The sequence below is a fragment of the Panthera leo genome, chromosome B4 (genome assembly GCF_018350215.1).
Source record: "Panthera leo isolate Ple1 chromosome B4, P.leo_Ple1_pat1.1, whole genome shotgun sequence".
NCBI classification, from domain to species: Eukaryota; Metazoa; Chordata; class Mammalia; order Carnivora; family Felidae; genus Panthera; species Panthera leo.
The window spans coordinates 89,316,014-89,335,517 of record NC_056685.1 but is presented as its reverse complement, the minus strand read 5'-3'; the positions used below and the strand labels follow the sequence as shown (position 1 = coordinate 89,335,517).

At 39.3% G+C, this 19,504-nt stretch overlaps 2 protein-coding genes across 5 annotated transcripts in view; both read right to left on the bottom strand.

Moving 5' to 3' along the window:
* TBK1 (TANK binding kinase 1) overlaps positions 1-1,844 on the bottom strand; it is a 50,051-nt gene extending 48,207 nt beyond the window's left edge. The window contains exon 1 of one of the 2 annotated variants that reach the window (XM_042947069.1): positions 1,745-1,844. The gene's annotated coding sequence lies outside the window, so the exon portion shown is untranslated. Of the gene's footprint in view, positions 1-1,155; positions 1,682-1,744 lie in introns of those variants that run through there. The other variant, XM_042947070.1, reaches the window with a different exon arrangement.
* Positions 1,845-4,914: 3,070 nt separating this feature from the next.
* XPOT (exportin for tRNA) overlaps positions 4,915-19,504 on the bottom strand; it is a 37,395-nt gene continuing 22,805 nt past the window's right edge. For all 3 annotated transcript variants that reach the window (XM_042947061.1, XM_042947060.1, XM_042947062.1), the window contains 10 exons: positions 18,892-18,961; positions 16,174-16,412; positions 14,435-14,720; positions 13,347-13,536; positions 12,410-12,526; positions 12,117-12,232; positions 11,390-11,437; positions 10,789-10,860; positions 8,142-8,198; positions 4,915-5,519 (listed from right to left, as the gene is read on the bottom strand). In XM_042947061.1, coding sequence (XP_042802995.1) covers positions 5,493-5,519; positions 8,142-8,198; positions 10,789-10,860; positions 11,390-11,437; positions 12,117-12,232; positions 12,410-12,526; positions 13,347-13,536; positions 14,435-14,720; positions 16,174-16,412; positions 18,892-18,961 — 1,222 coding nt within the window. In that variant the 3' untranslated portion in view covers positions 4,915-5,492. The remainder of the gene's footprint in view (positions 5,520-8,141; positions 8,199-10,788; positions 10,861-11,389; positions 11,438-12,116; positions 12,233-12,409; positions 12,527-13,346; positions 13,537-14,434; positions 14,721-16,173; positions 16,413-18,891; positions 18,962-19,504) is intronic.

Here is a 19,504-nt window from a genome sequence, read left to right as displayed (position 1 = left end):
TAAAATCTCTGTAACTTCTGCTTAATTTTGCCATAAACCTAAAACTGCTCTAAAAAGTTGACTTAAGAAAAAAGCAACACCCCTAGCCTTGTCCTTTAATACTGGAAAGCTATATAACTATAAGGATATTAAAATATTTGAGCTCCCCATTGGAATAAAAATCAGGTATGCTAAGTAGCATAAACCCTAGTCTCACCATGCCACCTTAAATGTGCTGTAATATCAGATCAAAAGGGATCTTAATACCCCTCTGAACTCCGTTAGAATTCGGTGATGAACTAATGACTGCCAATATTCCAAGAAAGATTAGGAACATAAAGAATGGCCAATTTTCAACAATCTTTGATATACTAAGATATATAATTTTACCACCCATCTAATTTAGATAAGGAATGTTATATACAGCACTTCATTGCAAATAAGCAATAAAAATAAGATTCATTTTTTACAAGTAAGGGATACACCTTTGTCAGCTGAGGTAATAACAATAAACTCCTCAACTATCTTTTCAATATTTACAAATACTTGTCAATAATGAAAACCCTTCCCTAATTGCTGTAACTGTGCTGAGATGACTGTAATGGAAAACAGTGTCGTTAGGTACCTATATGTACCTAGTGAATAAATATAAACACATTGATCAGCTCAGATATCTGCTTCTCTACATGAAGATAGCAGACTAGTTTCACAGTCATCAGGGGGAAATGTCTTTTGGTGACTACCTTCCAATAAACCCACAATAACAGCATGCTAAAACATGACTCAGCACATCCACAAGGTGTATGCTTTATAAATCTTGATACACTACAGGCAAGCACTCAACAAGTATGTTACTAGTGACTCTGCCTTAAGCCTACTTCCTTACACCGTCCAAAAACGAAAGTTATTATTCGTCCATAGATGAGAACAGGTTTGGTGACAGGCATGCGGGCAAAGTTCAAGGATTTTCAAACTCTACCACTATGTTAAATAATTCAGGGTTCTAGAGTGGAAAAAACAAAAAAACAAAAAAACAACAACACTCGGTTTTTGGTTATGTACTGGACAGTTAACGGGTAGACCTTGTTTTGAGGCCACCTACTGAAAAACACCTGGGAAACGGACTGGAAAACAACCCCGTAAGGCATTTCCCAAAGGGAATGTTTGGGAATTTACATTATAGGTGTATATATTAATAAACGTCTGCTTCCAGCTTCCGGTTAGTCAATCCCCGCCGTCATCATCACTAAAACCCAAACGAAACGTCTCTTTTGAATCATCTGAAAAACCAATCCATTCAAACAGTGACGATCGTGTCAACGCTCATAAAGAGGGGTAGAAGCGGTCCAACTCCAAGGAAAAGAGGAATCCGTCTCTGCAGCGCGGCCAGGGCCCAGACCCGGTAACGGGCACGGCCTCTTTCTTCCTGCCCAACGTCGCTATACGCTGACCCGGGAGGGCCCCGGTCAGAGGGCCGGCCAGGGGGCGAGGAGTAGAGATGGAAGGGACCGGGCCCGCGCGACCATTCCACCGGGTTTCGGACGCCCCAGACACCCGGGGTGGGGGGGGCGTCCACCTAGTCGAGGTCCGGGGAGGGCTCGGCCTCGGGTCGTGCAGGGCTTCTCGGGTCGCCCGCCCCGCCCCCGCTCTGACTCAGCATCCCCGCTGCCCACAGGGGGCGGAAGCGCTCGGCGCGAGCCCGTGCCCACCTCGCTACCCGTGCCCCGCGCGGCTCGGCCCCTCCGCCCGCGCCAACCCCACTTACCGCGCCCGGCCTCCGTCGCGCCACCGCCAGCGGGCTCCCGCGGCCTCCTTGCGCCTCGGGACACTTCCGGCTTCGCGAGCCCTGGCCGCGGGCCACGTGACCGACGGCCGGCGCGCGCCGGTGCGCGTGCGCACGCCCGCCGGACCGGCCCTGGCCTCGGCAGCCTGACGCTGGTGCTGTGCTGTGTGTCTGGTGCGGCGGCTGACTTCCCGAGCCTTTCTAGGGAGGGGTGGGGAGGCCGGTGGCTGTCTGGAGTCCGAGCCGGTCCACACCCTCTGCCTGTCCCCCCCTTGCTCTCTGGGTGAAGCTGGGGGGGGGGGGGGAGGGCCTGCGCAGTGAGCAGTTTCAGATTCCTACAACTGCAAATCCCGCCCAGTTCTCGAGAGCCAACGGCAGAGTGCGGCGTGCGGTGGTAGTAGGGAAGACAAACAGCGAACTCCTGATCGCAAACACTCAGAGTCACAGGTGTGCAGACTGCTAGACACGAGAGAGGCTGTCACTGGGGAATATCATCGTCTGGAGGGATCGATCTGGAGCCGCTTTAAAGACCGTAGGCAGCCGTGGAGCCCCGTGATCGCCTCAGAATAATCCGGACGTAATTCTTAGTGTAAATGAGCTCACTTCTTATATATTTGCCGTTGTGGGGTGAGGGAGTCCGCAATGTCTTCATTCTCTCTTTAAGCGGTATTTTGGAAAATGGCGATGTATTTTGGAAATTAGCAGTATTGGAGAACTCGGCTAAAATCCGGTCCTGAATATTCGTGCCTCCAAGATCTGAAGCAGCTGTTCCCTAAAGAGTGATCCCCTCTGCCAGCTGACTGCATCGCAGCCTTTCTCAACAGATGGAGAGGCCACAGAGACTCCTGATGATCCAGGGCTAAACTTCTGAGAGAGGGAAGAAAAAGGACTCTTCCCCGGATGAGAACTACGGCAACCGGGAATGAATTAGGAAACCAAGGCAGAGTGGTTAAGAGCAGGGTCTTTTGAATGGAACAGATCTGGGGTCGCAATCTCAACGCTCCCCACCAAATACTGACTCTAAGCATGTTTTTCCAAGTCAGTTGTGTCCTTTGCACAATGGAGATAACAAAAGCCCACAGTAATGCGTTATTACAAAGGAAGTTACTTTATTAGACTTTTAAACAATGCTTAAGTCATGGAACCATTCCAACAAATGTTTACTGCTTACAATTGCAACCAATTTCAGTTCTCTTGTATCTAATGACAAGAAGGGGACCTGTTCAGGTTCCTTAACAACAGTAAAACCCACAGCTCAAAAGTTTTATGGGAGAAAATGTGATTAGCTGAGCCAAAGGCCTTGATTCACATATTTACCACATAAGTGATGCATATTGATATACAACAGTATTAAGTGAGCCAGCTTATGGTTAACTAAATTTAAGACTTTAAATAAACTGTTAGGCACAGAACTAGACCAGGTATCTTAAAATCCTTGTGGTTCTGTAGTCAAGTCACACAAATCTGTCTTTTGGCTCAATGACCCCATCTGTTAAGAGGTGAGATTCACTCTTGTGACAATTATTTGGGTGCTTGTTTTTGGAAACTACAAATAAGGTAATTCATGATGAAGCAGAGGTACCTAATTGCTATGGTACTCCCTAAATAAAGTGCTCTGGATAACTTCAGGGAAAAAATGGGAATTATTATACATGATTATAGAACATGAAGTTTAACTTCTGTTGCAGACTCTTAATTTCCATGTCTTGATTTTGCTTGGCTCTGAATACACGGGAATCTTTTGAAGGGCTTTAAAGAGACAGGGGAAAAAGAGGTGTCACCTTCACATATACGGAACTAATAGTACAGTGGCCATAGCTAGCATGAAGCCTTCATGAGCAGGTACCGTAAGCTCATTTCACACTTTCACAGATGCAAAAACTGGGGTAGGGAGAAATTTAACTTGCTTAAAACCACTTCTAAAAACCAGTGACTGGCAGAACTGTTACCTGAACCTACTTACTCTGGATCTGGAACCGGTCTTAACTCTTAACCACTACACTATGTGACTTGTTAGTACTTTGGAAAATTAGTGCTCTGATAACAGATGCCAATGGTCTTTCCCACCGTATAGGAAAACTTATCAATGAAACACTCAAGCTTTCGCTTTTTAACTTTTATGTATTTTTTTTTTTTAAAGTAATCTCTATGCCCAACATGGGGTTTGAACTCATGACCATGAGATCAAGAGTCATATGCTCTATATGACTGAGCCAGCCAGGTGCCCCTCACTTATCTACTTTTGAAGATATTTTTATTGAAATATACATTTCACCAATCTATTCTGACAACTGTTAATTTACTTTAGTACCTTTGTCCTATGATGAAGGAAAATGTTTAAAATCACTTATGGAATTAACCCTAGAAAAAGATTTACATATATCATTCAGAATAGTTTAAGGGAGTTTATAGACTACACTGAAGCCCATCGTGAAACCCATAGGGGAACCACATGGGCCAAAGTTTGAAAAGAAAAACCAAACCAACAATCCCCTAAAATCTTCCTTAGGCTTTTAGAATTTAAACTTATATGACTGCAGCAATTTAATTCTCCTGTTCAGTTTGTCCCTCCTTTCTTAGTTTTCCAATACTACTTACTACTGATACTTTTCCTCTTGCTTTCTTGCATAGCCATGAATAAAAACAGCGGTAAGTACTTTTAGTAACTAAATGGGCAGCTACTCGTAAGCCTCATTAACACATAGGTATAGTGTCCTAAGTAAATCCAATAAAGGAGGGGGAAATTGGATTTTAAATTCTATCAACAGATTGAAACATGCTTTTTCTAGCATCTTAAAAAAAAGTCTAACAGGCACCTGGGTGGCTCTGTTGGTTAAGTAACCAACTCTTGATTTCAGCTCAGGGTTTGTGAGTTCAAGCCCCACAATGGACTCCCATGTTGACCATGAAGGGCCTGCTTGGGATTCTCTCTCTCCTTCTCTCTCTGCCCCTCCTAAACTCGTTTTCCCTCTCTCAAAATAAGGAATATAAAAACAAACAAACAAAAAAAGAGTCCAACAGAACTATGCTGCATATAACGTTTTGAGAGCATAAATAAATCATCCATAAGCCTAAATGTGCAATCTTTAAATGGGAAATCAGGGAGAGATAAGAAAATAAGACTATTTATAATAATTCCAAAAAAGACATGGTAGATTTCACTACGTAAAATTTATTTTTATAAAAAGTGTGTAACACTGACACCTACTCTTAAATCAGTTAATTTATGAAACCATTCTCTTTTGTAGAACACACATTGGCATCGAAACAGTTTAAAGAAATGTAATGGCTATCTACAAAAAATTAGTTTTGATTTGTTATATTCTCCCCATATTTGGAGTCTGCACACATAAAAGGAAATTAACATGTTCAAACATATTTAGCAATTGAAAAAAAGCACAGTTTTCCTGCTTTGTGGTCTTTATAAAGGATTTAACATTTCCAGTAAAAAAAAAAAGGGGGGGGGGTACTAAGATAACCGTGCTGTATCTTTTAACAGCATTTTTATATAGAACAATTTGAACTGGCATGCAAGCAACTTCTCTTGTTGTCACATACCTGTATTCAGAGAAAATTACACCCATTTTACAGGAAAAGTTCCAATACATATACTGCAATAAGCTTAAAGCAATGTTAAAAAGACCAGTGTGAATGGCACACAAAAACTGCTTCTTTATAAATTATTAACTGGAATTCTTGATCATAAAGTAGGCACAGGGAGATCCAGTCCTTAGGGCTTTGCTCTCTGGAAGAATACCTGGAAATAAAGAATCAGTACAATTAGCACTGGTGTCAGAAGGTATCACGTGAAGAATGGCTCCAAGTCAGTAAGGCTAGTCACTCTTTTACGAAATAGTCACTACTCAGAACATTTTACATGCTTCATAAATCCACACATGGTACAAGAACTTTTTTTCTGGACAATTTGACCAAATCTAGTGGTAACTTATGTTGATGTTGGCCGGGAAATTAGTGAAACTATGGTATGAACTCTAAGGCTAGGAGAATCAAGTGTGCACAAGAAAACATGCTCGGACACCGTTTGCTGACTGGCACACTGTCAAAGGCAACGCTGGGAAATTAAATTCTTAGGAAGAAATAAACACATCAGAGCTAAAGATAACAGCTGTTATCCCTTAAGGAATTTATTATTCATTGGATTATAAAACAATACTTGCAATTCACCATTGGAGACAATGAATGAATAGGCTAGAGGCTGCTTTGGGGACTGGCCCAATAGTACATACTACCTTCCATATTCCACAGTCAGGTACATGCTAAGTGAGCACTAGACAGACTAAATAGGCAGCAAACTCACTAAGGATAAGGACTGTAGTCATCACTGCATCCTTAGCACCTACCAGATTGGGCATTCATTGAACAAATCTATTGACTAAGTGAAGAGAAGGATTGGTATATGAGCAAAACAGAGCCTTACAAAGAGGCCATGCTTGAGGTAAGCCTAAAAAAATGGGTAGAATTCATAAATGAGGAGGGTTGCTAATAAGGCAGAACTGTTGAAGAACAGCAAAGACCACTCCTGCAAGAGAAACTAGAAAGACAGTCTGAGATCAGAATATAAGAAAACAAAATAAAAAAACAAAAAGCCTGAATGTCAAACTAAGAAACATGAACTTGTTTTGTAGTCAACTATATGGTTTATGAAGAATGAGGGGAATGAATTTCAGAGGACTATTCAGTGTTTCAAATAGGCCTGGCTACAAGGGAAGGGAGATCAGTGTGAGGTAACAACACATACTGGAGTAGCAGCAGGGGAGACAAAGTGAAGAGTGAGGAAGAGAGAATCTATAAGATATAACACCTAAAGAGAGTAGGCACACAAGAAGGAATCCACTTTTCCCAACAAGAATAGTGCTCTCCCAGAGATAATACTAGCACTGAAGAGATGTTGGGCTTGGGTGCAGACGTTGTATAAATGCAGCTGCATGAATTAGTATTTTTGGAGCACAAGCCTGCCACTGTTCCTGCATCTGCTTACAGATACCTTTAATAGCCAGTTACAATTTGTTTTAGTCCTTTTATCCAGTTTGATCAGTTATTTAACAGAGATTACCTCTACAGGCACTTTGCTTTTACAGGGACGTGGGAGTGGGGAGGGTTCCCAATGATAACCAGTAGCTCCCGATCATCTTCTCACAAAACTCTCATCAGTTTAAGCTGACAGACCACTACTAGGGAAAAAAGTGGCAAGGGAAGATGTTATAACCGGAGCCCAAGCATGACACACTTTACTTCCTCAGCAAAGGCCCTGACTTAGGAATTTTACTGAATGCCTCGGACAAAAAAAACCTGGTAGCCATTCATTAAGTCACTTGCTACTAACATATTTAGCATAGTGTTCTGGCCTCCAATTTTCTGAATGAAGGTAATAAAAATAAAGAACACGTCTTCATCCTGTCACACTGGAATTTTATTTCCAGAGCACAAGCTCTTTATAGGCAAGAGAAGTCACTCGTACAGATATCTGCAGCAGTTAGCACAGTACCTGTTACGTGAAAAGTCATGATGCAGTACTGAATGACTACCTGGGTGACAGCAAGACAGTTCTGCCTTACAAATTTAAATTGTCAATATGAATGCCAAATAAGCATTTGGTACTTCTTGCCAACTTGGCGAGTTTTTTAAAAAATTCACTCATTTTATGAATGTAAAAAGAGCCTTGACTGCCAAATCAGAGAGTTTGTTCTGTTCGTTCTACAACTCAGAAGTTTCAAAATAAGATACACCAGGTAATTCTTACTTGTTTTTATATTTTTAGTTCCTTTCTTTCATTTCAATAGGGTCACACGTTCCTTTTTTTTTTTTTTTTTTATAATATATTTATTTTGAGAGAGAGAGAGAGAACGAGAGAGAGAGAGACAGAGAGTGTGCATCCCAAGCAGGCTCCATGCTATCAGCACAGAGCCCAATGCGGTATTCGAACTCATGAAATGTGAGATCATGACCTGAACTGAAGTCAGGAGTTGGACACTAACCAACTGGGCCACCCAGGCACCCTGGGGGCACATGTTCTTAAACGTGACTTGTCCCAATCCTGTAGCTCCTATCTAATTACATCACACACTATAAAAGGAAACTGGCATTTTCATAGTGCGTTCAAGCATATACACAGTGTGCTTACCTCACTTTTTATGATCTTTTCTAAGAGCTTAGTTGAAAGGGACTTTATAGAAAACTCTGAAGTATTAACATCCAAAACCGCAAATTCTTGGAAGTCGGTTTCAGAACAAAGAGATCCCCAAACAAGTAATAACTGGTAAGACTACAGTATGACACAGTATCCTGTAATATGTATTGTCTCTCAGCTCTAAAATATTACCTAATGATATGAATATGTGTAAGTTTTCCAAATACCTACCTTTAAGTAATTTTTAAAAACTTTAGCATCAGGCTGCTGAAGCGCTTGACAAAACTCCTGGGGGGCCCAGATGGGAGGGGAGAGAGAGAGAGAGAGAATGAATTGTAGTTGTATTAAATTCACTGTAAATCAAATCCACAGTTTTCTTTTTTAAACTGTGATTTAAAAAATCTGTATAACTGAGCATCTTAACCACCATAATGCTATACATTAGCATTAACTATCTGCACACTGTTGTGCAGATCTCTGGAACTTTTCATCTTGCAGAATTGAAATTCTATACTCACTGGACATCAACTCCCCCTTTCTTTCCCTACCAAGCCCCTGGCCACCACCATTCTACTTTCTGTTTCTGAGAGTTGGACTTCTTTAGGTACTTCATGTAAGTGAAATTATGCAGTATTTATCTTTTTGTGACTGGCTTATTTCGTTTAGCAGAATGTTCTCAAGGCTCCCTCAAGATTGTAGCATGTGACAGGATTTCCTTCCTTTACGGCTGAATAGTATTCAATTGTATGTAAATACCACATTTTACTCATCTACTCATCTGTCATAAGGTGCTTCAAATCTACAGTAGTCAGATAACAGGTCCTCAGCAAAAAAGGTTCTATGGCATTTCAAATGTGGTTTTCAGAGACTGCTTTCACCTTTGAGAACACGGTTCTCCCACAAGATTGACTCACGCCTGAGAAGGGAGAGTGGGACAAAAACTGCATTGCTGTGGCTGTTCTCACCCAGTAAGAGCAGTAACTGAGCAGAGCTAGACCAAAAGAAAAAGAATTAAGGCGCTCTAACAGAATTCTGAAAAAGTGTTGTCACGAGACATATGAAAAAAAAGGAAAACTGGGGATGCTTATCTTCTATGATCAAATTATTAGACAGAAATATAGTTTTCCTTTACTTAACCTGGTATATTTCTATTTTTGATGTGCAAGAAGGTCACTGCTTTCATTAAAACATTACCTTATACTTATATAACAAGTTATAGCTAAGAAAATTCATTAATACCTCTAAAGTTAAAGATAGCATGTTATGAAATGAGACCATAAATTCATTAATGATTACTCTTATGTGAGATCTATCCTATTTTTCATTCAATTTTTTCAATGCCTTTCATAAAATAGCATGATAAAAACTTAAAAAAAAAAATTTTCTTTAAACGTTTATTTATTTTTGATACAGAGAGAGACAGAGCATGAACGGGGGAGGGTCAGAGAGAGGGAGACACGAATCTGAAACAGGCTCCAGGCTCTGAGCTGTCTGCACAGAGCCCGACGCGGGGCTCGAACTCACAGACCTTGAGATCATGACCTGAGCCGAAGTCGGACGCTCAACCGACTGAGCCACCCAAGCGCCCCTAAAACTTTTAAAAAACACTGTTGCTGAAGGAATTCTTAGAATCCCTTCAAGAGAGTCTAACTCTAGTTGTAATCAAAACTCTGATACCTCAATTAGATCTATGTGCTACTAGGTAAGTTGGGGTAACTACATGCCAAGAAAATAACTGAATACCATTATAAAAATTACTTTGTAATATATAAAAATGTAAGACTGCATTCCAGATACTTACTTCAAAATACAGTTTCAGGTTTTAAAAATTAAGCATTGATAAGCTTGGCACATGTAAAATGAACCACCCAGCACAAATCTTCAGAACAGGTTTGTGTGCTAGGGTGCCCTTTGGCAGTCTGGGGAGCCCACTGGACTTTGGTAGTTTTTTTTTTTTTTTTTTAAAGCATTGTGTTTTTGTTTTTAATTCATTTTGAGCGGGGGGTGAGGGGCAGAGAGAGAGAATCTCAAGCAGGCTCCACACTGTCAGCATGGAGCCCGATGTGGGGCTCGAACCCAGGAACCAGGAGATCATGACCTGGGTTAAAATCAAGAGTCGGACACTTAGCCGACTGAGCCATCCAGGCACCCCTAGAATGTTTTTTAAAATACTGGGTATCTCAGTTGGTTAAGCGTCTGACTTCAGCTCAGGTCATGATCTCACGGTCTGTGAGTTCAAACTCTGCATCGGGCTCTGTGCTGACAGCTCAGAGCCTGCAGCCTGCTTCAGATTCTGTGTCTCCCTCTCTCTGCCCCTCCCCTGCTCACGTTCTGCCTCTCTTTCTCTCTCTCAAAAATAAACAAACATTAAAAAAATTTAAAAAATATATACATTTATAACACACGGGATTAGAAAGGAAACTAATTATAATGACTTCTGGTTATCAAAAATATTTTTGATATGTGGTGGAACAGTAAGAGATGCTGACTGAGACGACAAGGTCTAGGGGTGTTAACTTAAAATTTCAAAATCTTGGAGCGTACACAGTATTTTGAGATTCCTGGAACAACTAATGTGAAACGAAAACATCTGTGATTTCTACCGGGGACAAAGTCACAGGCAATGGGAATGGTATTATGATTTGTCACCTACACCATGGTAGGAAATTAAATTTCTGGTTAAAGTTTAGTGAAAATAAAAATACAATTTTTTCCCATTCAATTTCACATACCCCCGAAGTTTCAACTCTTACTATCCTGTATACAGTAAAACATCAAGTTGAATGCAGCTTGACTTTCTTGAATCCAAATATAAATTGAACTACACAGTCATATTTCTTTAATTAAAGTAAAAGGAATCTGCTGGGACGACTCTTACCTGAATTATCTCTGGAGCTACTTGCAAGGAAGGCAGGTATTCTTGTTGAAGATACTGAACACATTCTGGGCCCTAAAAATTAAGATAATTATAACTCAATTATTTTCTTCCTTGATATTAAAATAATGCATAAAAATGAATTAGAACAACACATGTATACTTCAAACACAATATGGCATTGTGATTAAGAACAGAGAGTCTGGAGTGAGATTGCTTTGGTTTGAAGTCCAACTCTGGCAAACTTCTAGTAACTTGAGGTTACTTAACCTCTCTGAGCCTCAGTTTTCCCATATGAAAAATGGAAGTTATTGTGAGGAGTGGATGAGTTAAGAAATATAAAGCTTTTGAATAGTGCTTGGCGGAGTGCTTGGGGGGGGCTCAAGCATCCAACTCTTGATTTAGGCTCAGGTCATGATGCCAGCATTGTGGAATCAAGCCCTATGTCCAGCTCAGCATTAAGCGTGGGGCCTGCTTAAGATTCTCTCTCTCCCCCCTGCCCCTCTCCCGCTTGTGCTTTTCTAAAAAAAAAAAAAAAAACCCCAAGATGTTAACAAATCTATGTGTAAGATGAAAATGAAGGGGCACGGAGTACAAAGCTCACCCGTTTGAGATGAATTGTTTTCAATGTCACCGCACATTCAGACAAAGCCTATAAACAACAAGGTTGAGAATTTTAATACAGTCAATTTTTGGTTAGTGATCCCACTTGTCTTTTTATTTCCCTGGCCACTGCTCATTAACAATTACTTCCAAACAAGAGACAGAGGAAGGAAGGTGACCAGCATGTGGAGTAAGTGGGTTGGAGAGAAAAAGGGAAAAAATACAAAATTGCTGTCTTAATGCAGTAAATCAAATGACAAAAACTAGCTTTTACTAGGTTTTGGGGAAATGGTTAAAGGGCACTGCTTGAAATTAAGTATTTTGAAAGTAAGAGCTAGGGAAACTATTAGTTGAGCAAGAGAAAGTTACTTTTAATGGTTAGGAAAATACCATTAAGAGCAAGGTTTAGAATGAAAGCAGTGGAAAAGTGTAACTTAACCAAGCTTTAAAGAATGTTTGTATAATGTATCCTTTCCCAGTCCTTGAAAAAGGACTGTTAAAGTTGAAGGAGCTGTATTTTATATTCTAAACTTCAGTATCAGGATTCAGTAAGAACCCACAAAAGATCCAGAAGAGATCAACCTTTTAAAAGTGAATCCTAATTTGAAATTTAAAAAAAGGTGGGGGGTGGGCCAATGAGACTAATATAGTCAATCTGGCATTAAGTAAACTGTAAATTAGAATACATGAGATGTACACAAGGTGAACAAAGATTCCGAGGTGCTTACCAATACTGTTTGTGCATCTGCCAGGTCAAAGGTCTGTTTTAAAGGTGCTAGGAAACATGCAGGGACAATGTGCTTATAAACAAAATCAGCAAATCCCACTGGTCCATCTTTACCTCCTGTCAAGAAAAGTCATATGTTCATCTTGCATAAAAAGAAAGTCAACTAATTTTCATGAGGGGAAAATCAACTCCCAGCTCTCGTCCATGTTAATAGCTGGGGTTCCACTTTATCTCTAAGAGTCTTAGGAAACAAGCTGTGGAATGAAGTGTTTTGTTTTGCTTTAATCATCTTACCCCAGAGTTCTACCAACTTGGAGAGGATGATAAAACACGTTTTCTGGGCAATTGGATCTGGATATTCGACTGCTCCTTGGATAACAGTAACCAGAACTCGTTCTACATTTTCTGCACCTGAAGCAAAATAAAAACTTGAGTTTAATTTTTAAAAGACCTAGAAAAGCAACCTGAAGCTTTCACTTCGTATAGTGTAACAAGACAAAAGCATTTACAGAATTGGTAAGATCCCTCAATTTTTATTAACTTGGCTAAATTTTAAGCATAAAACATTAAAAAGTAATTATTCTCTTGTTATCCTGACCTCTGGATTTCTTATATAGCAAAATTCTCTATGTTGATCCATATAGTCCCATTTATTTTTAATTTCAAAATGGCAAGCTGGCCAGTGCGACTCAATTGTCAGATCAATGCTGGTAAGCTGCCACCATGCTATTTATACTACTAAAGAATCAATTAAAGAAGACTGCCCTAGGGGGCTCCTGGGTGGCTCAGTCAGTTAAGCATCTGACTCTCGGTTTCAGCTCAGGTCATGATCTCGCTGTTTTGGGGGTTTGAGCCCCGTGTCGGGGTCTGTGCTGACAGTGTGGAGCCTGCTTTGGATTCTCTCTTCCTCCTCTCTCTGCCCTCCCCCGCTCATACTGTCTGTCTCTCTCAAAATAAATAAATAAACTTAAAAAAAAATAACTAAAACTACAAATCTTAAAAAAAAAAAAAAAAAAAATACTGCCCTAGGAAAAGGGGAACTGAATACAAATTAATTTTAAGGTCCTGTGCATGAGATAGATTTTCACCTTGATGATAACGAACTGTCAACCCAGGTGCGAACATACAACCACCTTAGAAGTTTGGTATTCACTTCAATGAGCTCTTACTCCTACGGAGGTGCAACTGCAACTGTGACAAGGCCTCGAGCAGACAGTATCAGCACCCCCACCTTGATTTGCTATGACTTCGCTCATTCCGCTGCCTGTGACTGTTTGCAGGAAAGCAAAGTAACTCCTTCGCAACATTTGCTTCTCTAAAGCAGCAGACTGGTCATTTTCTTCTGCTGGTCGGAGCAACACTTCAAAAATTGCATGAAGCAGAGGCATGAACATTTGCTGTAAAAAAGGAGATACCTGTATCTGAAGATAAAAAAAAAACTATTACTACTTCAGAAATGAGTAAGATAATTAATATGAAACAGAAAAAACATGTTTTACATAGTCTTTATCCAGAATTTAATATATTTACATAATTTTGTTAGCAAATACCAATGTCAAAACAAAAATCTACATTGAACATGTGCATTATTGAAATCTTGAAAATTGTTAACTCATTGCCTACAGCCCAAGATTCAGGTTAAAATAATAGGGACTCAGACGTATTTCACCATCAAGTATTGCCATGGAATATATTCAAATTTAAATTCTCAAGAAGCGAATTCTATTTTGCTAAATTTTTAGCAGAATTTATATGATTGGGCTTTCAAGGCTTTACATGCTTTTTGGCAAACTCCTTAACATCTTCGTCTCAATTTCCTCATATATAAAATAGTTATCTCTAGGGCTGTTAGGATTGAATGAATGAATGTACAAAAAAAGGCTTAGAATAGATTTTGAACACAGAAAGCACTGTTAGTAAATTTTATTACGCGGCTTATATTTGCCTTAAATCTCCTTGTACAATAAAAGTGACTTTAGTACACTGAATTAATTTCAAACTCCTGCTTGGGTACCCAAGTTACAATCCTTTTTATTTACCCCTAGACCGTTAGTACTCAATGTCATTTTTATTTGCTCTTCTAAAAGAGCAGACTAATAGTTTTCTTTTGCAAAGAGCAGAAAAAATGTTTTTACTAAAACATTTATTAAGGATGTCCTATGTGTCAGGCAGTGTGCCAGACAAGGGTTGACAACAAGACCTATGGTCCATGCCCTCAAGTGACTTATATTTAAAGAAAAAACAAGCTAAGGGGCAAATGCCAAAATATGTCTAATTTGTAAGTCAGGTGATTCTCTGAGCTCTGAAGGTCTGTGGTACCTTAAACTTGGCTGTAATCTGGTTGATAAGAGGAATGAACTCCTGGAGGTCTTTTGCTTCACAATCTTTGAGCATGTGTTCTGAGGCAGATGGGATGAATGGAAGAACTTCTTCCTCTAGGCAAATAATCATGCGATGAAGGAAAGTCCGAACTCCACTTCTGAGAATATCCTTTTGTAAGGGGCAACTGAGTGCTGGCAAGAATGTCTGTAAACAGTCCAGATAAACTTCGGAACAGCCACATTGTTTCACAGTCTGCTTGTTGCTGAAAGCTTTGCTGGTTCGACTACATAAGCAAAATCAAGCAACTAGTTTTAGCTTTATTCTTTGGAAGTTTTATGGAGTAATTAAAAATAATGCACAATTGGGGCACCTAGGTGGCTCAGTCAGTTGAGGGCCAACTTCAGCTCAGGGCATGATCTCGCAGTTTGTGGGTTCGAGCCCTGCATCAGGCTCTGTGCTGACAGCTCAGAGCCTGGACCCTGCTTTGGATTCTGTGTCTTCCTCTCTCTCTGCTCCTCCCCCACTCACGCTGTGTCTCTCTCAAAAATAATTATTGTTTAAAAAAAAAAAAAACAAAACACAATAAATCACACAATTGACAGAAGAAGCCAATTCTTTTTTTTTTTTTTTTTTTTTAAGTTTATTCATTTATTTTGAGAGCAAGCGAGCAGGCAAGCAAGCAGGGGAAGGGCAGAGAGAGAGGAAGAGAGAGAATCCCAAGCAGGCTCTACGCCGTCAGCACAGAGCCCAATGCGGGGCTCGAACTCACAAACCATGAGATCATGACCTGAGCAGAAATCAAGAGCTGGACACTCAACTGACTGAACTGCCCAGGTGCCCTGCCAATTACTTATTTTCTATGTCACAACTGCTTCCATCTTCGGCTAATACAGTTATTTGCGTACTATCGCTTCTAGCTACCATTCCAGAATAGGCTCAGGTTAAACGAATGACAGGTCATTAATACAAGCCTTCTAATGAAAATCTACTTAAATGTTTTACTAAAATCCTGATAAAGCAAGCAGAAAAGAGAAAAAAAATACACTTACTACGACTGGGCTATATTAGACAATCTGCAAACTACTGACTTAAATTTAGAAAACAGTCTTTAGAATTCAAGTTATTTATATATCCTAACATTAGCTTTTACACTGAAGTATTCTGTAGAGCAATTTCCAGTTAGCAACCACTCCAGCTTTCATACATTATTGTCTGCCAATAAAATATATGGGCAAAGAGGAAAAAAAAGGCACTTGGGGTGGTCTTCAGGACACAATGCAAGAGCTAAAAAGAAACCTCAAGACTTCATCTTTAAAGAACCAAGACTGATCCAGGGGTGCCTGAGTGGCTCAAGTTGGTTTAAGTATCTAAACTGATCCAAGATGTCTCCACATGTCATTAGTATATAAACTCTTCAGTTAACCCCCCTAAATATACAATCAATTTATACCAAAGAAGTGAGATGATCAAGGATTTGGATAGTTATCAAACCAGAAATGCAAAATGTTATGTGACCTAGTCCCTTCTTCAGTTAAATCTTCTAATTTATTGGATATAGAGAAGAAAGGTTTAGATAATTTTCTGGACAATCCAGTTTTCAAAACGTGGATATGTGTGCCCAATTATTTTATGTGTGTGTGTGTGCACCCAGTGCTAAAAGATCCAAGTAAATGGTTCTTGATGTATGTTCTGTGTGTGCATACTCACTTTACAATCTTAATTGCAATCACACTCACCTGGCAAATCCAACGGCATGGTTGAGACAGTCTGCTAGTGATGCCTGCCTTTCTTCATCTTGTGCCAGCATCAACTTTTCTAACAAAATTTTAAACTTCTCCATTAGTGGGGTCAACAGATTTCTCATTAATGCTTGTTTCCGTTCGGCAGGATATTCACTATTAACAATCAGCACTCCAGCTGTCTCATAAATAAAGAGTTGATCATCGCTGCTCAACAAAGACTGGTAACCATTCTCCTAGAAAGAAATTTAATCCTACTGGTGTTTATCGTTGTTCAGTTCCCCTCATTTAAGTACAATTAGTGCGATAGGGACAGGAGATACAATCTATCACATCAACTCATTATTAAAAAGATCAAGTACTTACCAAAAACAAATTTTCTCCCAGCACCACATAATGGAAAGAGAATGGAATTTGAGGTCAAAAGATCAAAGGTCTAATTCTATCCTTGATAAAACAGTAAACTGTCATATAAATTATTAGTTAGCCTTCTAACTTGTTCTCTTTTGAGAACAATCTTATTTGTAAAACTGTTATGAGGCGAATGAGATGTATAAAGGTGTTCTGAATGTTAATACAAAGATCACACACGTAAATATTTTGAGGAGTATTTAAGAATTGAGTAACAATAAAAACCACACAATAAACACACCACACACACACACACACACACACACACACACACACACACACACCAGTTGTTACTTTAGAATGTATGAAAATAAGACTGCATATGGAAGAAATAGTTCTCATTCAAGCACAGGTAAATATCCCATACACTGGTCAATTCTTATTAATGACTTTTATTATTTTTTTACATTACATTAATGACTTTTATTACTTTTTACTTTGGAAGGGATCAAAAGGAGGGTGAAAATACCAGAGTGCACTCTAGATCCAACACTAAAGCTCCCTGTTAAAAAATCACATGGGGCACCTGGGTGGCTCAGTCGGTTGGTTAAGCATCAGACTGTTGATCTCAGCTCAGGTCTTGATCTCACAGTTTCGTGAGTTCGAGCACCGCATGGGGCTCCACACTGACAGTGCAGGGCCTGCTTGGGATTCTCTGTTTCCCTCTCTCTCTGCCCCTCTCCCTGTCTCTGTCTCTCCCAAAATAAATAAACCTAAGAAAAAATACATAAAAAGGGTGCCCGGGTGACTCAGTTGGTTGAGAGTCCGACTCTTGATTTTGGCTCAGGTCATGATCCCACAGTTTCATGAATTAGAGCCCTGTGCTGGGCTCTGCACTGACAGTGCAGACTGTTTGAGAGTCTCCCTCTCTCTCTGCCTCTCCTCTGCTTGCACTCTCTCTCTCAAAATAAATAAACTTAAAAAAATTTACATAAAAATCTAGTTTTAGAACAAATTATGTGGTGATTTTATTTAAAAGAGTACCTCATTTATTAAAAGAAGCATGTCCCCATATAGAAGTAGCTAAAGCATTTAAGTACCACTAGGACTAATCACTGCTTTAGGGGTTAAAAACACCAAGATAAAGCAGCCATATGGATATTAGGTCCTGGGGCACCCGGGTGGCTCAGCTGGTTGAGCATCCAACTTCGACTCAGGTCACGACCTCACAGTTGGTGAGTTTGAGCCCCGAATCAGGCTCACTGCTGTTAGTGCACAGCCCACTTCAGGTCTTCGGTCTCCCTTACCCAACCTCCCCCCCTTCATGTTCTCTCTCTCAAAAATAAATATTTAAAATAAAAAATAAATGAGTTAATTAACGGTACTTAAAAATGGGTACTCATGACCCTATTAAGCAGACAACATTCAGTAAAAGCCTCTAAACCAAGTGTTTTTATATACTAAAAAGGGATTGCAGCTATAGTTTAAGCCCTTGTTTATACAAACAGTATAAAAAAAATCAAAGATTTCTAATATGTATAAGATGATATTGCTACATAAAACTTTCTGAATGCCTAGGTCTTATAAGGTCACTGTAAAGCTGCCAAGGAAAACTGGCATTAATTAGGTGAAGTTCTTTCATATATAGGTTTTTGTAATATGCCAAGACAATTTAAGCATATAATTCATTAGTAATCTTTCATTTAGTGAAATTATGTAACCACTGAACCCTAAGTTTTGATATTCAATGAAAAGAACAAAAGTATTATTTTATGTTTAACACTTCTCAAGTGGAAGCTTTAGTAGGAACTTTTATCAAAATGAAAAAAATGAGTCAACGTCAGTATACAAAAACATGTAGAGGTCAAAATATACTTACAAAGTATCTCAATTTAAATCTTTCTGATGAAATGAATACCAAAATATCAACCAGCATTTAAACATTTTTAGCCAAAGCCTTAAATTACTCAAAAAAAGTCACTCTACTGGTAGTAGTCACTTAGAATGGCTAATATGATCATATACTAAATAAGAAATAATTTAGAAATTAAATTTTTCCTTCTCCGTAAGATACTTCCAACATTTAACAGTGAGAACAGACCGTATCTCATTCTGCCAAATTTATCAGTCAATTCCTGATTATTTTCTATCACTATTTTATTAATTCTAGTACTATGTTTACTAATCCTAACAGAATTTTGGTAAACAGAAGTAATTAATCCTTGTACACACCCTCTTCCTCTCTGCCACCCTGACCCTTCATTAAGAAAACTGCCTACAAGGCATTAGCATTAAAGGCTAAAGGCACGTATGGCTTCAATGATATTTGGAGAGAATCTGTAATTTGGAAAGATAGATACTTACAGGTGGAGAAAGCTCTAATAAATCTTGTATCCTATTCAGAATATCCTCAATGAAAGGATTCATTTGTTTACTGAAAAAAGGCAAAAGAAGAAAAAAATCACAATTATGTAAATAGTGCTCAAAATACCAAATCCCCCTTTATAAAGGGCAGAACTAAAAAAAAAAGTTCCGTTCTACGTTAGTCAGTGTAATCATTAAGACTAGCTATGATTTTTTAAAATTATAACCTTATAAGCCTTAGGATGAGTTTTCATTCCCCCCAAAAATGGTACTAGTAAAAAAAAAAACAAAAACAGATTAGGTTAGAAAATTTATTTCTAAGAATAAGAAATATATTCTTTAGAATTTCAAAGAAGGCATACAGTTACAGCACCAATAAAACTGTTGGCTAAATAAATAACTAATGCCATTACGTCTGACTTCAGCTCAGGTCATGATCTCACAGCTCATGAGTTTGAGCCCCACATCAGGCTCTGTGCTGACAGCTCAGAGCCTGTCACCTGCTTTGGATTCTGTGTCTCCCTCCCTCTCTCTCCCTCCCTTGCTCATGCTCTCTCTCTCTCTCTCTCTCTCTGTCTCTCACAAGTGAGTAACGAACATTAAAAAAAAAAAA